This window comes from Malaclemys terrapin, chromosome 7 (genome assembly GCF_027887155.1).
Source record: "Malaclemys terrapin pileata isolate rMalTer1 chromosome 7, rMalTer1.hap1, whole genome shotgun sequence".
Taxonomy (NCBI): Eukaryota; Metazoa; Chordata; order Testudines; family Emydidae; genus Malaclemys; species Malaclemys terrapin.
The window spans coordinates 29,323,449-29,347,805 of NC_071511.1; the positions used below are offsets into that span (position 1 = coordinate 29,323,449).

The 24,357-nt window shown below is 54.5% G+C and overlaps 1 protein-coding gene across 2 annotated transcripts; it reads right to left on the reverse strand.

Annotated features, from left to right (window-relative positions):
- Positions 1-1,862: 1,862 nt before the first annotated feature.
- RAB1B (RAB1B, member RAS oncogene family) lies at positions 1,863-21,314 on the reverse strand. Of its 2 annotated transcripts, none has more exons than XM_054033975.1 (6): positions 21,121-21,314; positions 6,838-6,910; positions 5,661-5,756; positions 5,322-5,417; positions 4,317-4,448; positions 1,863-3,532 (listed from the first exon to the last, which is right to left on the reverse strand). In XM_054033975.1, exons 1-6 carry the CDS (start codon positions 21,312-21,314, stop codon positions 3,338-3,340), a joined length of 786 nt encoding a protein of 261 aa, XP_053889950.1. In that variant the 3' UTR covers positions 1,863-3,337. The 2 variants fall into 2 exon arrangements, with proteins under 2 accessions (XP_053889950.1, XP_053889949.1); XM_054033974.1 differs by having other exon boundaries at positions 21,067-21,163.
- Between the last annotated feature and the right edge of the window lie 3,043 nt (positions 21,315-24,357).

Below are 24,357 nucleotides of genomic sequence, written 5' to 3' on the forward strand. Positions count from 1 at the left end.
GATACCGCAACCAGGTTGTGTGTGAACCCACAGGTGTGTTTAGGGGGGTAATTCCTGCTGCTGGGCAAACTGATGCTGCTGTTTCTCCTGCCCTTGCAGTGACCTTATTTCTTGATAGCAAAGGGCTTAAAATAGTGGATTGTTCTTGGAGGAGAACACAATGGCTCAGCATAGCCCGCTCTCATCTCAGCAGCCATTGGCTGAACCTGTGCTGAATAAAGGCACCTGCTATTTCCTCTGCAGGTCAGAGGGGGGGTTAGGGAGACTGTGCCCAATGTTGGTACAGATCTGGTATTAGCAGCACACATGCACCTGTCAAGTACTGGCATACTCTAGCTGGTGCCCAGCTCTCTGACCCCCACAGGGAAGCAGCACCCACATAGAGGACAGATAGCCAGGCAGGACCTGCGCTGACCCTGGATTGTAAGTTCTCCCTCTCCAGGGGGACCTAGGTTGAGAGTAGAAGTTGCCAGACAGTTGAGGTACCTGTCTGGGCAAGGCCCTGCCCCTTCCCCCAGGCTTTCAGCTGCTGCCCTGATTCCCCAATTCCTGTCCTAGAACCTCCCAAGTTGGTGCTGCTTGTGGTGGCAGATCCAGCCCGCAGCCTAGAAAGAAGCCAGTGCAAAGTGAACACTTTGCCCTGGCAGTGAGGGGGGGCCCAGCCACCCTTAACAGAAGAGCTACAGTTCTCAGTAGCAATTGCAGGGCCCCGCTTGAGATGCTCATTTTCCAGATCTCATTTAACAGGTTACATATGGGGACCCCTACCCCAAGGTACACCCAGCTCCCAGGCAGCACTGGCTGATGCAGGTCCATAACCCACTCAGCTCATTCCCAAGCTGGGGGGCAGGCACCAATCCAGGGCTGAGCCAGCCCTGGCCCCCTGCCACAGTGAAGCAAGTCAAACACTGCTACAGCAATCAAAGGCAGCACTGGGTCTCAGTGTTAGGGGAGATGAGGGATTTCCTTTAGGTGAGGGTTGTACACTGTCCTCCCTGCCCGTGGCATCAAAGAACCTGCCAGCGGCTCCAGGAAGCTTACCACACACCTGCACGCACAAACTAAGGTGAGATCAGTGTGATACAGTTAAGCAGCCAGCAGAAGCAAGGCAAGCAGGGTAGGGGAGGGGAGATATGGCAGGGCCTCACCACCCCTCAAGGGCAGACAGCACAGGCCTCCTACTTACGCTGCTTGGCGCAGAGATTGTGGTCCAAGCCAACACCACAGTGGGGCCACACCTGGCAGTGAAAGAATTACAGGCACCTGAGTCATCCCTAGCCAGCATGCAAGATGCTGCCCCACTGCTGGGGGGAGATAGTTGCCCCAATACATCCGCAGCTCTGTAGCTGGGTGCAACAGGCCAGCACTCCTGCTACTGCAATAGTCTAGCCCAGGATTGGGATTTTGCTCCAACCCCCTTGGCAGGTGTACACCTGCCCCGCTCTAAAATTGAACCCAAAGCTGGGTCAAGGGGGTGCAGTCTCCCTCTCCTCCAGCTTTGAGTCTTCCAAAATGGCAGGGGAGCTCAGAACAAGGACACTGCCGTGCTCCATGGCAGCCACAAGCAGGTGAGCTCAGCTCTGGGCAGCCCCAGGGAGCAAGAACAGCAGGTACACAGCCAGGAAAGAGAGCGTGTCAGTTCTAACAATACAATGCCTGCCCCATTGACTGGGGGCTGCACTGGGGGAAGGAAGCCAGAAGGTGCCCAGCTCAGCTGAGCTCAGACTAGCTGGGGGACCTTAGGCAGGGGGCTGGACAGTGCCTGCACTGTACCAGGGCTGCCTGATCCAGAGGGGAGGGGGCATCTGGCCCAGTCCATGTGCCTCCCCCCTTTCCAGCAGTGCACACCCCAGCAGGCCTGCTCACAGGAAGAAGGGTGCAGGCTGCGGGAGCCTCCCCGCAGAGGCACTCACCTTTATTTTGGGATTTTTTTTGTTCCATTTTTTTTTTTAAATAATGTCACTAGTGGAAAAAAAAAAAGCCAACAAATGAACCATCCAGCCGGCTCCTCCCACTACCCTAAACAGGGCCATGGCCAGGCCAGACAGTGGGGGTGAGGGGCTGGGCACAGCAAAGGGATATGCACTCAGGCCCCCAGCTTCCCCTTCTTGCCAGGGCTGGGGATTGGTTATGATGGGAAGGGCTGACGCTGCAGAGGGGAGCTAAGCAGTAGAGGGCAGCCCCCCAGCCCCCATGCACTTGCTCCACAGAAAGTGCAAGAGCTTCCCAGCTGGAGGGAAGCAGGACAGCTGCTCAGTGCATTAGCCCCCTGAGGGCTGAGGTGCTGGGAGCTCCCAAGCCAGGAAGAGCCCTGGGGAAGGGGCTGACCAAGCAGCCCATGGGCCTCTGATCAGTTCTAAGGCCCCTGACTGTCCATGCTACCCTGAATACATTCAGTGGGCCTGGTATGGGGGCCCAGGGACAGCTGCCTGCCCCATGTGGCTGGGGAGCACTAGGAGATGGCCTCAGCAGGGTGAGGTGAAGAAGCTAAGGGACGGAGGTGGAGTGGCAGTATCAGGCTCCGCTCAGCGTTACTGGGCCCTGCGTCACAGCCACTCTGCGGCACTGTGGGAGGGTCTGCCGCAGGGGTATAAATATTGAACTAGAGCAAGGCAGTGGGAGGAAAGGAGACCCCAAGTTGCAGCAGAGAGGGGATTAAACAGAAGTCTCTGCGCCACTGGGAGCAAGAGGAATGAAAAAGACATGGAGCCAGGACAACATAGACCCCGAGTGGAGGCAGGGGGCACAACCCAGTGGTGAGTAGCTTGAGCAGTTCAGAGGGGCCTATGCCCCTACCGCCATTATTTTGCTTGTGACAAGCAATTGCCCCATGGAAACCAAGTACCGGGCAGCAGAACCGCTTCAGCCTGCCTTGGCTCAAGCTTAACCGGAAGGAGCCTTCCCAGGAAGAGATAGGGGGGTGAGCCTGCCACCAAGTGAGACCCCCACACCTGGAACTGGTAGGCAGAAGAGCAGAGGCTGGGGTGGAGATGGGGACAGCCCCATGCACCCAGCAGGAAGGGGAGGGGAGCAGCAGAGAACCCACGAGAAGGAGCCAGGAATCCTGCCAGCCATCAGGCACCAAGGACTGAGGCAAGAGGCTGCATAGAGGGAAGTTCTCCTGGGTGGGAGAGCACACCTTGCAGGTCTGTCCCCACCACACACTCAACAAGGGAAGTAATTAACACAGGCAGAGAACCCAAACCACCACCCCACCAGAGAGGTCCCGTCCCCCTGCACGGTATCATCCGGGAAAGTTGCTACTCCACAGGAGGAGGGTGCTGGACAGCACTGGGTTGGACGGTCCCCTCCCCTCCCCACCCCTCAGTCCTGGGCCTCAGCAGCAGCCTCCGCCCGCTGGTTTGACTGGAGTGCTGTCGATTCTGAGGTTGGGTCTGTCCCCACCAGTGGTGGCACCGGGGCCCATGCGCTTCTTGATCTCAGCGGCCATGGTCATGAATGACTGCTCCACGTTGGTGGCGTTTTTGGCGCTGGTCTCCAAGAAGGGAATGCCCAAGGAGTCTGCAAATTCCTAAGCAAAGGCAGGGGAGAAGAAAGGGTTACAGGCTGGCAAGGCCTCTCCTGTCTGTGGCCCAATATGGGCAGGGCTGTCCGTATCACCAAGAGTCACCTACCCAGGAGGGCCCTCACCCCCTTGGGGAGAGGGGTCTCAGCACTGCCCCAGCCAGGTATTCACCATTCAGACCCCCAGCTCCCAGGCAGTAGGTCTGGGTCAGTCATTACCCCCCCTTTGTAGATGGGGAAACCAAGGCACACCCCAGGGAGGTGACTTACCAAAAGGGGGACAGCAAGCGAGTGGCAGAGCTGGAAAAAGAATCCAGAGGCCCCTGCTCTAACTAGAGCTGACTTTCCTCCCAGAGCCAGCAATAGAACCCAGGAGTTCGGGATGATGGGTTGGAGCTCCTAACACATCCACAGCTCCTTGGTGCCACAGGGCAGACTGCTACATCCCAGAAATTTAGCCTATTTCACACCATCACTCCTAGTTCTGTCCCCAGACACCTGTGCACTCATCTAGTGTCCTCCAGCCAGACAGGTGGCCAGGAGCCGGAGCCCATGGCTGGCAGTGGGGATGGAGGCAGCCAGCTACAGCCAGGCATGAAGGGGAGGAAGCAGCTAATGGGACAAGTGCTGCCCCTTGGTGGGGCTTCCTGGAACTGCAGGAACACGCTGCAGTAGGGACAGCCACTCAGTTAATAGGGCCCCACCTGAGAGTTGCTGCCTGTCTGCATCTGCCAGAGAGAAGGGGGAGTGCTATCGACAAGCATCAGAGGGGCTTGCTGTGCCCTGCTCACCTTGGCGGTGGTGTAGTCCACCACTTTCTTCGTGGTGAGGTCGCACTTGTTGCCCACCAGCAACTTGTTGACGTTCTCACTGGCATAGCGCTCGATCTCCTGCAGCCACTGCTTCACGTTGCTGTAGGACTCCTGCAACATGGAACGTGGGCTCAGCTGGACCCCAGCCACTCTGCCAACACGCTTACAGCAACAGCTCAGCGCCCACACAGTGGGGAGCAGGTCCCCAGCACCCCTCAGCAAGGGTGCACCTCCATTTCATAGGCAGGAAATGGAGATGGGGAAGCAACTGGCACAAGGGTCACAGTGAGTTGGTAGCTCAGCTGGGGACAGAACCCAGGAGTCCTGCTCCCAGTGCTTCCTCTACCAGTACAGCCCTTCCCACATTCAGCAACTGTCCTTCGATGCTGTTACCTTGATGTCCTTCCCACCTACTCCAGGCAGCTGATGGCAAGGCTGGCAGCTTCAGAAACTGCCCAATTCCCCATCTTCAAGGTGAATACGGAAATGAAGGCAGCGCAGCCCCCTGGGCCTGGCTTTGCAACCTGCTCTATGGGCCAGTCATGGGTACGCCAGCTGCTCCCATAGCTGTGTGTGTGACACCTGCATCAGCAATGCCTGGGGCAGATGCAGAAGGAATGCAATGCTCCACTGGCCCAGGAAGGGGCAGTGCCCAGCACAAAGGATGTAGGTATGGATGGTCACTTGGTAATAGTGATCAGGACCATTCTCTTCCCCAACAACCCCACACACCCACCACAACTCAGCAGTGGAGACTGCTGAGTCTTCACTGCTGCCACCCAGCAGGCAGGGTCTGGCTACCAACAGTGAGGCATTCTTACAGCACTGCTCTAGTCCTGGAACCAGGACAGAACCCAGGCGGGTCCTGGCTCCCTAGGTGCCCAGCAGGAGGCCTGTTGCCTGAACCTGGAGGGGCCCTGGATGCAGGGAGGTCAGAGAGCTGTCTGAGGACTTGCAGGGCCAGAGTACTTGGGGCAGCATTACCTGATCTGTTACATCATACACCACAATGATGCCATGTGCCCCCCTGTAGTAGCTGGAGGTGATGGTCCGGAACCGCTCCTGACCAGCAGTATCCCACTGTAAGAGAAGGGAGGGGAGGGGTTGGACCTTGCATTTATCCTCTTCCAGAGACAGACAGCACCCCCTAGAGGAGAACCCCCATATTCCATTCCCCACACTCAGCCAGCCAGTCCCCCACCCTGGTGTACGATAGGAGCTGGCACCCTCAGAAGGGAAAGGCCTGTATACCATTCCCTGCCCTCCAGAGCCAGTCCCCGGAGGTCAATGCAGCGGCACTGTGGTCAGGGGCCAGATACTCACGATCTGTAGTTTGATGGTTTTGCCGTCCAGCTCGATGGTCCGGATTTTGAAGTCCACCCCAATGGTGCTGATGTAGCTCTCTGTGTAGGTGTCATCCTGGAGGGTGCAGAATGAGGTGATTACTAGGACAGCTGGGGTCTGTGCTCAACCTTCTTCATCACCAAATTCTAGTGGTGGGGCAAAGAGCCCTGATGCCCAGTGGCCTGGATCTTAACACTCCTCAGACATTAACAGCCACCACTCAAAAAGTGAACAGATGCCAGCCCAGTGCTGAGCAGAGAGGAGGGTTTGGGATTCCTTTAAATAAGGGGCTTTTATTAAGTGCTTTGGTAGTTTGGAGATCCTGGTCAGGAGCTTAGCTTCCAGGAAGGTTCTGCAGTTTAAAAAGCCTATTTTCATCAACTGTCATTCTAGCAAGACAACTCCTTGGTACCCACCCATTGCCAAAGGACATGCAGCACCAGCCATTCAGCTGCCCTGTAATGCTTGATACTCCTACCCCAAAGTGCTTTATGGACAGAAGACTATATGCAGCCACCTCTGGGGTTGCATATGGGGACCATTACGCAGCACACAGTGATAATGTGCAAGTTTAGGACAGGAAGTGAAGCCTGTCACCAGATGTGGAGTTACAGGAGGCCAAATATAATCACTCAAGATGGAAACTGACCAGGACACCAGAGTGATTACAGAGCCTCTTGGGACAGTGTCACAGGTCTTGACTGAACCCAAAGAGTCAGGAACCCAGTTTTAAGTCTTTTGCAAAAGGCAGCACCTCCAATAGCAATGTCCTCAAGCATTGCACTGGGACAACATTGACTACAAGGGCACAGAGATCCCTTCCTAACCCTCCCTGTGGTTCAGCACTCTCCTGCCCAGCACGATACTGGGGTCAGACTGTGGGAAGAGGGCACCCTATTACACCTCTGCTGTTCTCTGCAGTGTGGAGGTTTCCTAGCCAAACACTGACAGGACTAAATGTCTTTAGCTTGCAAATTTGACTAGGTCACTGTACGATGGTTTGAGTTTTCATAAGATATGCCCCAGGGTAGCCACATCTGAGACACCACAGCCTCACTGCAACAGCGCTGGAACAGATGTGGCCAGCCTGTCACCATATGGCTAGATAGCTGCCTACTGGATCATGAGGGGCTCTGCACAAGGCAGGGACACTCACAGCAAATCGCAGCAGGAGGCAGGACTTCCCCACACCAGAGTCTCCAATCAGCAGCAGCTTGAACAGGTAATCGCTGAAACAGACACAGATGGAGAATGAGGGAAACAGAACAGTTCCTGACTTTTCTAGTAGTGTGTATAATTAGAGACCTCTCCCCTGCTCAGACCAGGGAGTGTTCCCAGTGGAAGAAGACTAGAGGGCTTGGAGTACATTTAGTGGGGAAAGTGTATGTGCTGGCAAACAACTTTGGAGTAGGGCATGGGGGCTCTTTGCCCGGATCTGACTAAGGATCCCTGTATAGTCAGGACTCTGCTCCCTACCACCCACAATGTTCCCAAGAGACAACAGGGAACATCAGATGCTCCACAGGGATGTAATTAGAACCCAAAAATTATGGCTCCTGGCCCTCCTGCTTTAAGCACTAGAGCTCACTCCCCTTCCAGAGTGGAGAATAGAAGCCAGGAGTCTGAACTCCAACCCTCTCCCTAGCTTTGGATCAGTGCACACTATACATTCAGATTAGTTGAATAGGACTTGCCTACAATGGCAGTATCTTACAGAGCAGGATCACCCTCCCAAACTTTGAGAGTCCACTTTCCAGGGTGCAGCCCATGGTGGAGGTCAGAAATGCAGGGGAGCAGGGAGAATAGCATGGAGTGCTTGGTTTTGGTACTTAGACTGCCTCATGAGCGGGGAGAAACTCTCTACAGGACCCTCAGCAATAGATCTTGTTGGGGGCTCAGGGGACCCCAGAAAATAAAGCATTAACAAACCCTGGAAACATTAAGAATCTGGGAACAAACAAAGCCATTCAGAGCTGGAGTCCATAAAGGCCTGTTCTGATCACCCAGTCATCCCTACATCTAGGGTAGGGGTCAGCAACCTACAGCACGCAAGCCGATTTTGAGTGGCACGCTGCCTGCCCGGTGAGAGGAGGCGGAGGCGGCGGCGGGGCCGGAATGCACCATGCTGTGGGAAGAAGCGGGGGAGGGGGGGAAGCTTGGCTGGCACAGGACCAAGCTTCTGCCTCCTGCCCCTGCAGGGGAGAGCGGTGGGGGGGGTCCTGGCCCCCAGCCCCACTCAGCCCCCCCCCCGCCCACCGCTCTCCCCTGCAGGGGCAGGAGGCAAAAGCTTGGTCCTGTGCCAGCCAAGCTTCCCCCCTCCCCCGCTTCTTCCCACAGCATGGTGCATTCGGGCCCCTCCCCCCGCCAGTGATGGCCCTTGCGAGGGGGAGCGGAGCAGAGCCGAGCGGCAGCGTGCTTGCTGCTCTGTAGAGCAGGCAGCGAGAGGTAGGGACGGGCCTTGGGGAAGGGGATGGAACAGGGCATATCCCTTCCATCCCCCTGCCATAAGCCGCTCAAGGCAGGGGGCTGGAAGCACCCCCATGAGCCAAGTACCCCAGCCTTCTGCCCTGTACCCCCCCACACTCCAGCCCTCTGCCCTGACCTTGAGTTGCCCCCAACACCCAGCCCTCTGCCCTGACCGCCCCACACACTCCCCCCAGCCCTCTGCCCTGAACCCACCCCCACACCCAGCAGGCTGGCGGTGTAAGATCAGCATTTTAATTTATTTTTAAATGAAGCTTCTTAAACATTTTGAAAACCTTGTTTACTTTACATACAACAATAGTTTAGTTATATAATATAGACTTAGAGACACCTTCTAAAAAACATTAACATGTATTACTGGCACGCGAAGCCTTAAATTAAAGTGAATAAATGAAGGCTTGGCCCACCACTTCTGAAAGGTTGCCTACCCCTGATCTAGGGCCTTTCAGCGAGGCCAAGCCTAAAGGCTCTCACACAGCCCCTGAAATGCAGCCACAGCACAAGGATTTAGAATTTTTGACCAGGCAAAAGCCTGCCTTTAAGTCAGGTTTTAGATCTCCACACAGCTATGTGGGAGCCTCCACATATCTGCTGGTGCTGTTGGCTCTGCTGGGATTGAAGGAGTCACCCCAGACCACACTGCAGCTCTGTGGGTTGACACTGAGCACTGGGGCTGTTCTCAAACCTCTTGAGCAGAGACCTGGGTATTTAAAGTTTTAGGATCTCACTTGGTTATGGCCAGCCCCTTGCCCTCATAAGCAAAATGCTCACCCAGCTCTGGGGAAGCTGCAGCAAAGCAGAGATCCCAAACGGCAGTGTCACAACTCCAGGGAGGGGGAAGGAAGAGAGCCTTTCGTAAGAGTCCTGCACAGACTGTGCACCCCAGTGCAAAGCTGAGCTGGCCTCTAGGGCTGGGTTTCTATAGAACACAGGTGCTTTGGGGCAAGGCAGCTTCAGCCCTGCCTATCCTAGGGAGCTGGGCTCCTACCCTGGCCTTGCAAGGTTGTTAAATTCACTTCAGTGGTGACCCTAAGGAGAGGGCAGCTAGAGCCAGGCGGGCAATCACAGAAGGTCTCCCAGCAGTGAGGGGTCTGGAAATTGCCAGCCTGTTTTTAAAACTCCCTGGGGGGGGAGGAGCGGGGAGGGAGGCAAATAGATCAAGGCCTCTAGGTCTGATCTCTGAGGAGCGAGTGAACCGACCATTCCCTACTTCAGCCTTCTCCTCCGGGAGTGTTATAGGTTGCTCTGTCACCACCACCCAGAACAGCTTCAACCCCTCACCATATTGAGCCAGTGAGCACAGCCACAGCAAGGGAAGAGACCCATTTGTACAGAACAGCCCAATCCCAGTCACTGCGAGGGTAATCCATCACTCAATACATTGCCATGGCAATGCCATGTGCAATGAAGCTGGCACCACCCATCCCTCTCTGCACAGGAAGGATGTGACCCAGCACAGCAGCAATTCACCCTCAACCACTGAGACCCAAGGCAGCAGCAGCAGAACTTCCCACATGGTGACAGTGACACAGGGGTGACCAAGAAGGGGTTGCAATGGCCAGCCTGACTTCAGACCTCATGGGCAGACAGGCTGAGTGGCAGGACGTTAACACAAAGGCAGCTTAGCCCCAACTAGCTCCAGCTGGAGACTCTCTCTGCTTCCCAGCACTGCAGCTGGGGGTACTGAAAGTAAACCCCTGAACAGAAGAGTCTCATGATACATTTAGGGCAGCCTGAACCACTCCCAGCCAGAGACCAAGCCCTGGGACAGACTGTCCCTGCTCCAACACACAGGAGCCTTAATAGGGATTACAAAGCCAGAGCAGACTTCCATGTCATCCAAGGGTTCAGAAGGCTCTGGAAATTACCTCAGTGCTCTGCAGCTTCTAAAGTCACACAATGTGGGTCTAGTGGTCACAGAAGACGGCTAGGACTCCTGGGTTCTCCCCCCAAATCTTAGATGAGATGATATAGTAAGAGCCCCCCATTCTGTGCCTTGGGCTGCTTTAGCCACTAGATCACACTTCCTTCCCAGAGCTGGGGAAAGAACTGTGGAGTCTTGGCTCCCAGCCCTCCATTCAATTCCGTCCGAATGTCCATCCTGGATGTCAGCACAGTTTCAGGCAGAATAGCTGTCGTCCGTAGAGAGGGTCTGATTTATCACCGAGAAGGATAACGTGCCCTAGGGTAACATTCAGCCCTTTACAACCACTAACTGCCCAGCACAGCTTGCCACCAGTAATAGCAGGACCCTTCATGTGCTTTCCACCCACACCACAAGCCAGGAGGAACTGAACTGAGAGGCCTCTGCACAGACCGTTTTACCATGCAACACCAGCGACTTGGTAGCACCTATCCCAAGTACAGGCCCACCTCTGCCTGACTCTCTGGCCAGCCAAGCTGAGGCTCTGAGCAGCAACACAGCTCAGCATAACCACAAAGCCTGGTGTGTAAGCACTACATCCTGACAAGTTTCAGAGTAACAGCCGTGTTAGTCTGTATCCGCAAAAAGAACAGGAGTACTTGTGGCACCTTAGAGACTAACAAATTTATTAGAGCATAAGCTTTCGTGGACTACAGCCCACTTCTTCGGATGCATATAGAATGGAACATATAATGAGGAGATATATATACACACATACAGAGAGCATAAACAGGTAGGAGTTGTCTTACCAACTCTGAGAGGCCAATTAATTAAGAGGAAAAAAAAAAAACAAAACTTTTTAATTGGCCTCTCAGAGTTGGTAAGACAACTCCTACCTGTTTATGCTCTCTGTATGTGTGTATATATATCTCCTCATTATATGTTCCATTCTATATGCATCCGAAGAAGTGGGCTGTAGTCCACGAAAGCTTATGCTCTAATAAATTTGTTAGTCTCTAAGGTGCCACAAGTACTCCTGTTCTTTTTACATCCTGACAGCAAAGCAGCTACACAGAGCAATAGCATACTTTGCCCCAAAGCAGGGTGCAGGACGACCTATTACTTGTGGCAAGCTGTTTACACAGGAGCCCTGGCCTGGCCCCTGCTCAGTGTTGCATGACAGTGCAGGCAGAAGTGAAGGATAATCAGACTCAATTGCATTATAGCTACTACTTGGAGGAACTGTGGGGAAAACGAGTAGCTACCAGGCTGTCAACATCTGGAAAAAGGGCATCCCCTCTCAGCACCCCCAGCATAGGGGGAGAGCACCCCCTGTGGAGCCCAGTAGTACCCTTTCTTAGGACACTAGATTCAGTGCCAGCTCAGAGGGAAAGCACCACCTATAGAATCACCACTACCCCAGGTGGCAGCTTGGGTTTTCCATGGAGGTCTCCTATCCAAGCAGTGACCCTGCCCAGCCCCCCTTTTCAGTGCTGCTGCATTACACAGCTATAGTTTGAATCCATGCTGTAGCCACCCCAGGAGTGGTAGAAACACAAAACAAGGCTCCACACACCCACAGCTAGACTTGGCTCTCACCCCGCCCTCCTGGTGCGGATCCAGCACTCACCCCTGGAGAGGCTGCATGGCTGTCGGGCACACCTGCAACATTCGACCCCTGCTTTACATGGCACACAGTACAAGCCTTTTCTAAAGGCTCATTAAGAGCCAGCCTAGGGTAGCCCTGGATACACACCAAGCTCTGCAGAGACAGCCACCCCCACAACTCACCACAAGGCCTAATTAACACCAGCCCTTGTCAAGCCTCAGGCTCTTGCAAGTACCCAAGCTGGGCTATCAAGGCCCATTACTCCTCACAACACAACCCACTCTTATTAGAGAGCAATTGATAAAAACGTGAGCCCTGAGGCGCTGGTGCTGGCAACAGGATAGAGAGCAAGATCCAGGGAATGACTGCTCAGAAAAGCTGCTGGTAAATTGGAGTTCATGGTCTCCAGACTCAAAGCCTCAGCCACGAGAAACTTATACCAGTCAGACCAATGATATGTTTGTACAGCACCTGGCACAACAGGGTCCATATCCAGGGCTCCTAGGCCACAAACTGGTGCAAATCTCACTACAGACATTTGGCCTTAGAGTGGCTTGTTAAACTGCTGGAAGTTAAAGCCAGGTAAATTGAAACTGGAAATAAGCAGGCTTGGCAGAAATCAATTTTTATTATTCTCTTTTCCCAATTTAAGATTTTTCTCTTTCCCCCACAGTTCCAGGGGTTGTGTTAGTCCAGTGCTGACGGCAGGGCTGCAGGGGTTTCCCTCTGTGGCCCAGAGACACAATATTGAGGAGGCTGCAGTCCTGGCCCAGCAGAGCAGAAGCCCCTGGTTGTGGGGGAGGCCATCCCACTGCTAAACAGCTCCCACCCAGACACAGCTCCCACACTCCTGGCTCATGACACCCAATTCCTGCAGGCACAAGATGTGAGGAAGGCTGGGGTCCTGGTGGGGCACAACAGACACCACTGGCCAGGGCTTTAAGGCATCCTCATGCCCAGGTATGGGGGAGGCCACCCTACTGCTGAATAGCTCCTGCCTGGGGTGGCCTCTTCTGTGACCAGGAAGAACTCCCATACCTTGTGCCTGCAGGGACTGGGCATCACCAATCCTGCTCACTCATTCACTAGTCAGGAGCATGGGAGCCATCCCAGGCAGTTGTTCAGCAGGGGGTGGCCTCCCCGCAGAGCTGGGGGCATGTCCTCCTCCTTGCAGTCCTGGAGGAGGGTGTCTGTTCCATTGGGCTAGGAGCGCTGCAGCCTCCCCAGACTTTGCACCTGCAGAGATCAGGTGATGCTGGCCCTTAGGAAGCAGAGCTCTGCTGACACAGACTAGCTCACTCATTCCTGTGACAGCAGGGATGCAGAAGGCTCCACACACACGACCCAGTCCCTGCAGTCACATCAACTGATCTGTCGATTTCAGTGTGTCAGCTGAAAGACATTTACTGACAGTTCTAGATTAAAATCAAATCCTGCAAAGCTTAGAAATAAGGCACCCTTTTTTTAGCCAAATGAAGTGGTGGATTCTCCACCCTGTGGTGGTTTCAAATCCAGACTGGATGCTTTTCTGGACGATACTTTTGCCAAACCCAAATAATTGGACTTAATACAGAGGTCACTAGGTGACCCTCTCTGGCCTGTGATATACAAGAGAAACAGACTAGAGGATCTAATTGTCCCTTTTGGCCTTAACTCTGAATCTTAAGTTTAGCTTCAGTCACGAGGCATCATCTGAAGCTAGATTAATATAAACTACTCTCAAAATAAAGATTCATAGATTGTGGTCCCTTCTCCCCAGCTACTCTGGCCTACTGGGTGACACAAGTACCAGATGGCCTACAAAGGGGTTTGCACTGGCTAAACAAAAACAGCAGTTCTCAAACTCTGGGTTGGGACCACATTTTAATAGTGTCCACAAGGGCCAGCGTTAGATTTGCTTGGGCCTGAAGCCGGAGCCTGGAGGCTTCAGCCAGGGCAGCAGGGCTTAGGCTCCACCTCTCCTCCCCTGACCTGGGGTGATGTAGTAATTTTTGTTGTCAGAAAGGGGGTCACAGTGCAATGAAGTTTGAGAACAACTGTGTTCAACTGATGCAGCTTTCCTGGTGCAGTGCCTGCAGCAAGGCCCACGTATGTAAACACATAGAAAGTGGCTCACTGCCGGCACCAAGTCTGGTCACTGCCAGGAGCAGGAGGATTTTGTAAGTGGAAGCCTCTGACAGCGTGAATTAAACTTGGCTTCCAAGGCGAATGCAGTTACAAACTCAAGCCCTGTTCACACAAAAACCCCTTCCCTCAAGTATGGTGGTGGTTTCAACTTGAGCTGGCTGGCTTGTAGGGGCATAGGCTACAGCTCATGTGAGCACAACTCAGCAGCTGCTAACTTAGCCATCCTGCAGCATGGGTGCAGGCTCGTTCTACTGGAGTGCCGCGAGTCCTCCGACGCCTCCATTCCCTGGGTCTCCTTCCTGCTCCTGCCCAGAAAGGACAGACCAGTTTCCCCACAATTCACTAGAGAAGAACTCAGAACAGCTCAGCTGATTCCAGCACTGAGAACCAGGGGATATGCCCCAAGAAGTCTTAGCACCAAACACAAGGGAACACAGTACCAGCATGGCCACAGCAGCTCCAGAGTTATTTTCAGGCATGGTGGCCACTTGCACTTGGAGGCCAACTCCAGAGTAGGTAGCTCAAATTAACCCTGTAGTGCTGACAGGCCCTCAGACCCACCAGTGCATTTTATATAGAAGCTGCAAGAGGGAACTGGTTTTGCTTGTGACTGACCTGTGCTGGATTCAAACCTGTGCCACAGGGTTTCACTGCACTGTCAATGAAGGAGTGCTAAGCAGTTCACATGCCAAGCTTCAACATCCCATGAAACTGTTTCCTCATTTTTAAATCTGGGCAATAAAAGTCTAGAGATGGAAGCGACTTGACCACAGCCACTTGATGAGTTAGTGCTAGAACCCAAAAATCCTGACTTCCAGCCCTCCCAGCTATCTGATATCTGTACAGCATGTGGGCAGAGGCTAAGAGTGACAGGTCTCCCGGGCTGTATGGAACTGCATGAGGGCCCAATGGGTGAGGCCCCTGACAACTCCTCTCTGCTGCTTCCCACAGCCCCCTGCACAGGGACTGAGAAGAGAGAAGTGGTGCCTGCTGCATAGAAGTAGTTTGTTCCCCAATCCCAGATTGAAGGCCCATACTTCACAGCTGACTCAGGAAGGTCAGACATACAGGATGCAGGAACAGATGTTTAATCAAAAAAGCTGGGAGCCAGAATGCTTTGGTTTTATCCCCAGCTCTGGAGGGCAGTGGGCAGGAAATCAGTACTCTCTGCCTGTCTCTGGCGAGAGAGAGAGAGAGAAAGTAGTTCAGTGGTTAACAGAAGCCCTGGGTTCTATTCCTAGCTCTTCCACCAACACTGCATGATTGTGGGCAGGGGCCTCACCTCTGTGCCTCAGTTTCCCCACCTGTAGAAAGGGGTTAATGCCTTGTGTGAGGACTGCAGGATCCTTTGATAACAGGTACTAGGGAAGTCAGGTGTTTCCCTAAGAAGCCAGCCACACATGAGCTGCTGTGACAGCACAACACCCACCCCTTTCTTGACTGTTCTTGCAGACAGATTGTTCCAGCTGATTTGGGGAGAGCTGGTGTCCTGCCCCACCATCTCCACTAGCTGGGGGCAGCAAGGACAGCTCCCCCTCCATATACCTCACCAATACGTTGGCAAGGGCAGAGTTATTTGTGAGCAGAGCTAACAGAACCTTGGCAGCATCTCTGCAGGCAGAGATTTGCTGCACCACTGCTTCCCTGCCTCTCCCTGCAGCCCCTGGAGCCTTCCCTTCTGCAGTACCTGTCAGCTCCCAGGCTTACCTCAAACCTACACCCACCCACTCCACTAGGGCAGCAAGCTCCTCAGATCCATGTCAAGCTGGGTTCTGTTGTAACAACTGGCCTACAAATTTACTCTACTTGTGAGCTCAGCTGTGAAAAGTACGTTCACAGAACACCACAACAGCCTATAACAAACGTTGATGGGAAGAGGTGCAAAAGAGACGAAGTACACCTCTTCAGTTGGACTAACTCAGTCTGATATAACTAAAACAGTGTGGAGATCATTCCCTGGTAAACAAGATAGTAGTAAGATGGAAATCAGTGAACCAAAACTGGTGTCAGAAATTAGGCCTACGGTATTCGATGGACAAAGTAATGAAGGAATAGGCTATTCCACCCATCACTCCCTTTTGGGGGGGGGGGGGGGGGGAGAGCTGGAAGAGGCTACCATGATGTTGGCTGACTAACATGCTAGAAGGGGAATGAGCAAGCCTCACCATCCTGGCTGTCATCCCCACTGTCTGTGGGGTCTTCTGTCATCCTAATCTGAGAGATGTCCTGATTGGAGTGGGCCAGAGAAGGGGACTCAAACATTGCCACCTCAACCGCTTCAACTGAATCTCAAACACCAACAGGAATGTGCGACTTTAAGCCCTCCCTCCCCACTCCATATGTCCTTTTCCTTTCCTACTTTATTCTTCTCCATTTGTCCTCTGTTTAATAAGTGTCTCAGCTGGCCAAGACTGTATATTCTGCAACACTGCTGTAAGCCTGTGACCAGAAAGAGGCGCTAAAAGCAATGCCTTGGACAGCTGGATGCTGGTACAAGTTTGCCAGGTCTTTGAGTGGCTAATAAGACCATGTGCTGTGCCTGTGTTTCTACAGCACTGAAGCTGCAAGTGAAAGTCAACCTGAGACAGAGCTGCATTTTCTAACTTCGCTGTTCTTCTCTCCTCTTGTGTGTGTGTCTGTCTTGTTTGGTCTTCTCAGAACCAGGATCAGGTTTTAACAGCAACAGCCCTAGCCCATCTCTACTGATGTTTCTTTCCCACAAAAGGACAGTTATTACCATCTTTAATACCATGTAAACAAGAGGCTGTGTGTTCTAAAACTCTACAGCTAAAAAGAACAAGGGATGCTGTTAAAATGAAAGTATTTAAAAGCCTTTGAAATGTAAAGTATTAACTGTTTTTCTTTTTTTCTGTATTTGTAATAGAAGGCTTAAAGAATGGGGATTGTGTTTACACCATGGTACTAAGCAGGCTGAGGTCTCTGTATGCCTAATCCAGACCACTGTTTAAGGTTGGAGAGTGACTGGGTTATGTTAACATCTTTGGCCCATATTTTCCATCTAAACGGATACAACAGTTCTGCCCTGCTCCTCAGCTACTGCAAGCCAAATCCTGCTCTCATCACACAACACCCACTACTGCCTTCAAGTGTCCCCAGGCAACCCCTCCATCTTCAATGCCTCCTCTCAGCCCTGTGCAGGCAGCAGGAACTCACCCTGCTCATTGGAACCTATCTGATTCTGCCCAACAGGCAAGCCAGGAGAGAACCCAGTTCCAGCACCAACACCAGCATGGGGTACAGGCAGGGGGCGCTTTGCTCTGCTTGGTAATAGCAGGACAGGGGGTGGGCTGAGAGACTACTGAAGGCCACAATGACCAGGACTGGCAAAGATCCACAGACTGGAGCTGATGGGTACACTTTCCTCCCAAACAAAGGGTGCTTCTTAGGGGGATACACCTGGGAGAGGACAATCACCATGAGAGCTCAGACCACACAGGTCCCAGAACAGAGGAGAAAGCCCCACCTGCTGGAATGCTGAAACCCCACAGGACCAAGGGCCACCCTGCCCTAGCTGGGATCCACATGCAGCACTGTCCCATGGGACAGTTTATAGGGGATGAATACTCACACCCAGCCAGAATGGAAGCTTTATACAGCTAAGTCCAACAGCTGGGATAAGGTTTTGGGAAGCTCTCTTGTTCTTTGGGGAGAGGGTGGCTTAAAAGGTAGTGTGGAAGAAGAAACCCAGCGGGAGTTAAGTGGGGGAGTCATTCTCCTAGCACTCTGCTCTCCAGACCCCTCCACATGTGCTGAGATGACACTGCTTTCACAAGAGCACAGGGACTGAGTGACTGCTATTGTTGTGTAGAGCTGGAGTTTGAGACAGGAAGAGTCCATTACCTCATCCAGCCCATCCCAGGCCATGCAAAATGGCTTCTTAGAGCTTGGCTTAGCACTGGGGAGCCACTGCTGCCCTTGGGAGGAGATTCCTTGCTCCAGAGACCCCACTGTTAGGAAGCATTTCCCAATATAAAGCTCTTGCTTCCCCCAGCTTTATTTATCTGCCCCCCTGCATCCCCTTGACAATGCTTCTCTTTGCTGATCATCCCAGCCTTCAGATACAGAGCAATTTACAATCCTCTAAGACAATAGAGAGCAATAGGTAAAGCTCAGGCACTCAGGACTCCTGGGTTCTAGCCTTAAGCACAGATGTTACTGGCACAACTGTTTCCCCCTCTTCAATACAGGAAGAATATCGATCAAGCTTTTTAAAGCACCAAGTGTTTGGTCCAGCCACATATATGTAGCCCTTCATCATCCCCAGAAGCCAGGCTCTGGGAGTTCTCAAGTCAATACCCAGTCAACAGTCAGTGGTGACCATGTAGTGCGAGTGCCTAACTGCCCCCAGCATTGCTCGGGCACAGAGGTAGCCAAAACTGAATCTTGTAGCCCAGTCATAAAGGGAAGAGACTCCAGGTCAGTCCCAACCAGAGTTCTTCAGCAACTATCACGACTCCTTCTTCCTCAGATCCCACCCCGGTCCCCACTCTGTCTCTTACAGCCATCATGCTGTCAGTACAACACTTCTTAGTTGCCTGCACAACACAGGCAGGAATGAGCAGACACCACTGCACTGGAGATAGTTGCCACAGCCATTGGGTGCTTCTGAACAAACCTCTCTCATCACCACCAGCTTGATGCTGCTGCAAGGAGACAGCAACACCTTCCATGATTACTTGACGTCTCTGCACCGGGGGTATCCAGCATGCTCCTTGCCTCTCACAAGTGTTTCTGCTCCGAACAGCCCTAGAATCCTTTGCACCATCCCCATGATACTTCCAGGGGCTCCCGTAGGAATCGGCACAATGAATTATGGAGCATTTGTGTGCTTCCGGCATTGGAGAATTGTTACATCTGTCACCTCACACCAATGGGCTGAGGTAGCCCAATATGCCGGCTGCATCACCCCTCATTACCCCAGCTAGCCTGGCGACACAATCAAGTCCAGCTGGCAGCAGGCAACATGAGCGCCATTTCCTAATGAGTGTGTTTTGCTGGTGGGGAGGGGACAGGAAGCCCTGACTCATGCTGTCACTTTCCCTTTGATTCAACATGCATTCAACATAGATGCTTTGGGGCGGTCCCCACCCTAGACTTCAGTGGGGGAGCATGACTAGCTAGCCAAGAGAATGCACCCACACGGATCAAAAATTCAGCAAAAACAGTGCTGGCTCAGTTTGCGATTGTCCCCAACCCCCACTTCTGGAGTTCCCATGCTCCTGGTGCCTTTCACATCATAGCCATCTCCATGCATTTCAGACATCACTTCACCCACCACTGTAAAGCAGCCACTTCTGGGGTGGGAGACAATAGCTGTTTAACAGCTACAGAGATACTAGCAAGAACAGAATCCTGTATCCATTTGAAACTCAGGGAGAGGGATTTAAAAAGTAAATAAAATGGAATGGCCCCCAAGAAGGCTGGGAAGAGAAAGGGCATTGGGCTCCAAGAGGTCAGGACCTATGCTAAGTCTCATCTGAAAGGCAGAATCACAGGAGCTGCCTGTCAGTGCCAGATCATGGCTCTGACAAGCTGCTATGAAAAGTGTGTGGACAGCTCCATTCAGAAAGGCAGCCAGCACCACTTGAGAAGTGGGGAGGTCTAGTTTGCCCCCCAGCAGCTCAACAGGGAATGCCGCCTGCCTGATGTGCATTTCCTTTTCCAGAAAGCTTCACTCTCCACAAAGCCACCCGTCATCGACACTAACTGGCTGTTCAGAGAGGCCAAACGCCTAGCTGCTCTGATCAGGGCATTGTCTAACCCCAGAGCCAGCCAGGTTGCCATTGCCTTCATCTTCTCCCTCCAACAAGCAGGCAATTTGGATGAGGTCTTCTGCCCAGTCCTGCCTATAGCCAGCTAGAATGCAGCTTCCCTGTGTGCCCACCTAAGGGCTGGCCTCTCCGGAGCCACATCCGAGCTCCCTCAAGTGCCCCAGAGCTGCAGTCACATACACACTCTGGAAGCAGTCAGAGTACTTCCCAGGATTCAAGGATTCAAAGCAGGCCTGGGATTCACATCAACTTGTCAATAGTACAGGGAAAGAGTCAAGCAGCCAGGACAATTAGCACTGGGTCCACTTGCATCTGCCAAGATGCTGCCCTGTAGAGACATCACCTCATGGGGGAAGGCTCAAGCCCAATGGAATTGCACTGAAACGTAACAGAGTTTGTAAGGGGTCTGTTTGGCTCTGGGAGTGGAACCTGGGGCCTTCCCCTGCAAGCCACTAGCTCCATCCAGCCCCCATGGCAGAAAGCTGTTCTCATCTTATGCCTGTTTGGTGGCCCATCCCCCTAAAACAAACTGAGGAGGGGGTGGTCTCACCCCAGGTCATACCATCTATATCACCTGTCCCGCATCCCAGTGGGCACTAACCAGCCCCTTGCTGGCCACCTCTGCCAAGGCCTGAATCGGCCTGAGCACAGAGACTGAAATCCCATCAGCCCTTGAGAGAACAGCTGGTGCAGTTGCTAGGGTATCCGCCTGGACATGGGAGACCTGGGTTCAGCTTCACCAGACTCCCTGGCTGACCCTGGGCCAGTCGTTCAGGTCTCATTCTGCTTTAATGCCACCAGTCTAGTTAATGCAATGCAAGGCCCTAGTGTGGATGGAGTTCCGCTGCTATACAGGTGCTTTACACCCATACAGCGACCCCTGGGCAGCAAGGAGGAGTGGGGAGCTTTAGCCTGGAATAACCTCGCCCACACTGGGCACCGTTCCAGAACGGCTAGACTGGTACAAACCACCCCCACCCCGCTGCTGCCTCAGATCCCGCTGTACAGGGGAACTGACCCCCCATCACACCAGTGACGGGGCGGGGGCAGAGGGACCCAGCCCGGGCAGAGGGACCCAGCCCGCAGGACCAGGGCTGCTCTCCCCTGGAGCAGAGTCTCGCCCCCGAGGCCCCTCAGCCGCCCCAGGGAGGGGCCGACACGAAGGGCGGGATCGGGGGGGGGGGGGGCAGGGACGCTGGCGAGGGGAACTGACCGGCACGTGAGGCGGGGCAGCTCCAGGGGCCGGCCGGGGGAGGGGAAGCGGGGGGTCCCGGACCCTGGCCAGGGGACACCAGGGGGCGGCGGCAGGAGACGCCCCGCGGTCCCGGAAAGGCAGCAGGGGCGGGGCCACGGGGCTGTAAGGCCCCGGCGAGGGCGGCTCAGGGCCCAGCGGGGGCTGTGGGGAGCGCTCTGGGATGGGGGCCTAGCCGGGGTGAGGGGGCGGCCCCGACTGGCTTCGGTCCGCCTGAGGCACGGGGGTCCCGGTCCCGCCCCTCCCCGCGCACTCACTACTCGGGGTTCATGGCGGCGCCCCCGCGGTGATTTCGGCTCCTCCTCACTCACAAGATGGCGGCGGCCTGCAGCTCCCCCTTGGTCCTCCCCCCACCCCAGGGGCGGCTCCACTTGTACGCAGGTTCGGAGTCCTGCCTCCGGCACCATGGGATATGTAGTCTCCCGCTCACGTTTGGCCACACCCCTTCCCCTGCGGCCGCCCGACCTGCGGGAAGTGCGCATGTGCGGAGAGCGCATGACTTCATGGGATGCGTAGTTCCTCGTGCCCAGGCTTCACACGCTCTACGTGCAGACACTGCTTGCCCCGTGCGCAGGCGCCACACACGCTATCCCTCACGGGATATGTAGTTTACTTGCCGGACTCTTTGTCAGCCACTTGTTCAGTGTCTCCTTCACATAGCCCGCAGCCGCAAAAACCCCTGGGGGATGTAGTTTATTTACCGGATCAAGCTTAACTTCAGAACCCCTGAGACCCCAGAGCACAAGGAGGGGGCGGGAGCCAGAACTCTTGGGTTCTTCTAGTCCTAGCTCTAGGAGGGGAAAGGGTCTAATGGTAGAACCAGGGTCTGAGAGTCAGGACCCCTAGGTTCTAGTAGGGTTACCATATTTCCACAATCAAAAAAGAGGACACTGGCGGGGGGGGAGCCCCGTTCTAGCCCCGCCCCCATCCACTCCCTCCCACTTCCCACCCCCTGACTGCCCCCCTCAGAACTCCCAACCCCCCTGTGCTCCTTGTCTCCTCACTGCCCCCTCCTGGGACCCCTGCCACTAACTGCCCCCTAGGACCTCACCCCCTATCTAAGCCTCCCTTCTTCTTGTCCCCTGACTGCCCCCTCTTGAGAACTCCCCACCCTAACTGCCCCCCTAGGACCCTACCTGTCCCCTGACTGCCCCAACCCTTATCCACACCCCCCGCCCCATATTCACCCCCCCCCCGTTCCCAGACAGACCCCCAGGACTCCCATGCCCTATCCAACCGCTCCTCACCCCCTGACAGGACCCCCAAAACTCCCAACCCATCCAACCCCCTCTGCTCCCTGCATGCCTTGACCCCTCTCCACACCCCTGCCCCCTGACAGCCCCCCCGAACTCCCGACCCATCCAACCCCCCCCCACTCCCTGTCCCCTGATTGGCCCCCCCTTCTCCAACTCCCCGGCCCCCTTACCGTGCCACTCGGCTTAGAGCAGGTGTCTGGCTCCGCGTCCCAAGGAGCGCCCCGCCCGAGCGCTGCCGAGCGGTGTGCTGAGGCTGTGGAGGAGGGGAGAAGCGGGGGAGGGGCTCTGGGCGCTGCTGCCAGCCCCGCCGACGCGTTCCCTCACAGGCGCACAGCCGCGCCCCCCAGCGCTGCCGGGCGGCGTGCTAAGGCTGCAGGGGATGGGGGGAGCCGGGAAGGGGCTTTGGCTGTCGAGGCCCCAATGCGAGCGGCGCTTGGCCGCCCTGTCAGCCGCTTTTCGATCGATAAATAGCCGACCGGGGGGAAATCCCGGACATTTTTAGATCTTTAGAAATCCCCGCCCCCGGACGGCTATTTAAAGAGCGAAAAGCCGGACATGTCCGGGGAAATCCGGACGTATGGTAGCCCTAGATCTAGCCCTATGGCAGGGTAGTAGTGAGGTTGTGACTCACACACGACTGGTTGTGTGGGTCACTATTGCTTTGGCAGGGCCAGCTCTAGGTTTTTTGCCGCCCCAAGCTCAGGTGGGGCTGGGGCTCGCAGGCGGCGCTGGAAGCGGAGGGAGTGATGTCACCTTCTCTCAGCGCCTGCTTTACCCCCTCCCCCGCCCAGCCGCACAGAGAAGCCCCGATATAAGGGGTGGCACAAGGCAGCGCAGCAGCCAGTGCGCAGATGAGGCGGCGCAGCCCCGGCTCCCTGGCAGCAGGACTCACCCTCTCCTCCCCAGGTAGCGGCTGGGCCCTGGCAGCTCAGCATCTCGGGGCTGGGGCTTCCCCTTCCCACTGTGGCCAGGGACGCGGTGCCCTCGTCTTATCTAAGTGGCGCAGCTCCAAGAGCACAACTGCCCCGAAAAAAAAGGATGGCCGGAATGCCGCCCCTGGAAATGTGCCGCCCCAAGCACGTGCTGCTTTTCTGGTGCCTAGAGCCTGTCCTGGCCTTTGACCTGTGTTGCATTTGCCCCTAGTTAATTTCAGTGAAACACACCCTTGTTCTTGCATCACAGGCAGGGGAAACCCACGCTCCCAATCTCTCTTTCCAACAGGCCCCTGCCCTCTCTAAGGGTTATTCGCAGCACAGTGCTACAGAGCAGGACCTGGGCCTAGTACTTAGTTATGGGGCTGGTTGTAGAAATGGCTGGGGGCAGTCTGGCTTGGGTGATAGATAGAGGATGTTTCTTCTAATGATGGCCCTTCTGGTTCGGTGTCTGTTCATCTATAATCCTAGGGGACCTCACTCAGCCCCCATGTGGACAGTTTTAGATGCTCAATAGCGCCACACTGTGACATAAGTACCCCTGTCCCCTATTGTTGTCCCACCAGAGGGGACCTCCAGAGCAGTGGTATAGAAGAAAGAGACTCAGAACAATCACAGAGTGGGTGGACCCTCAACTTCCTGTCTGTCTAGACGCTGTTGGGAGCAGGACAGGAACAGCTCACAATTACTCCTCTCCCAGCAGGGGGCACTGTCAGGAGAAGCAAAGGAGCACTAGCTGTACAGGGAGCTCCTTCCTGGCTATTCCAGGGGCTGACTCTCACAGTGAGGAGCAATGGCAGCAGGTGGGAGCTCTGGGCTACTCCAGTCTGGGATACTCCTGCAGGAAACACTGTGGAGAGGAGAGCTGGCTGAGGAGCTCCCAGCCTCTCCTGCCACCAGGGGGTGCTGTAGGGTGTGAGGCAGGAGCTCTGACTGGGGGAACTTCTGGCTACTCCAGCCCTGGCCTTTACAGGGGGCACTGTAAAGAGCATAGCAGGGAATAGCAGAGTCCCGGGATAGCGCCTGTTATATCTCATGACATACAGATAGAGAAGGAGAAGAAAACACAAAATATTCCTGCAGGAAGATTGAAACATAACGCTACTTTATTTCTGAGAAATCAGAATGAAAACACACACAAACCCAACATCAGAGAGAGACAAAGCAGGCTGCTCCTTAAAAAAACAGAATGATTCAGTTCACCTCACGTTGCAATAGGCTGATTAGCCACAAACCAACTCTGCTCAAACGCATGCAGGCTTTACTATAGAGCCCCTTAACCTGCAAGCAGAACCAGGAACCCCTACTCAGCCTTTAAAGTGATAGCATGCAATTCCAGCATAGGCCTCAATACAGCTCA

Bases quoted from the DNA above. Each gene is read 5' to 3' on its own strand.
- RAB1B (XM_054033975.1), bottom strand. From the start codon at position 21,314: ATGAAGTCATGCGCTCTCCGCACATGCGCACTTCCCGCAGGTCGGGCG. The intron at 5,418-5,660 runs GTGAGTATCTGG...CTTCTCTTACAG, and splicing joins AAACCATCAAACTACAGATC to TGGGATACTGCTGGTCAGGA. The intron at 4,449-5,321 runs GTAATGCTGCCC...TCCATGTTGCAG, and splicing joins TGTATGATGTAACAGATCAG to GAGTCCTACAGCAACGTGAA.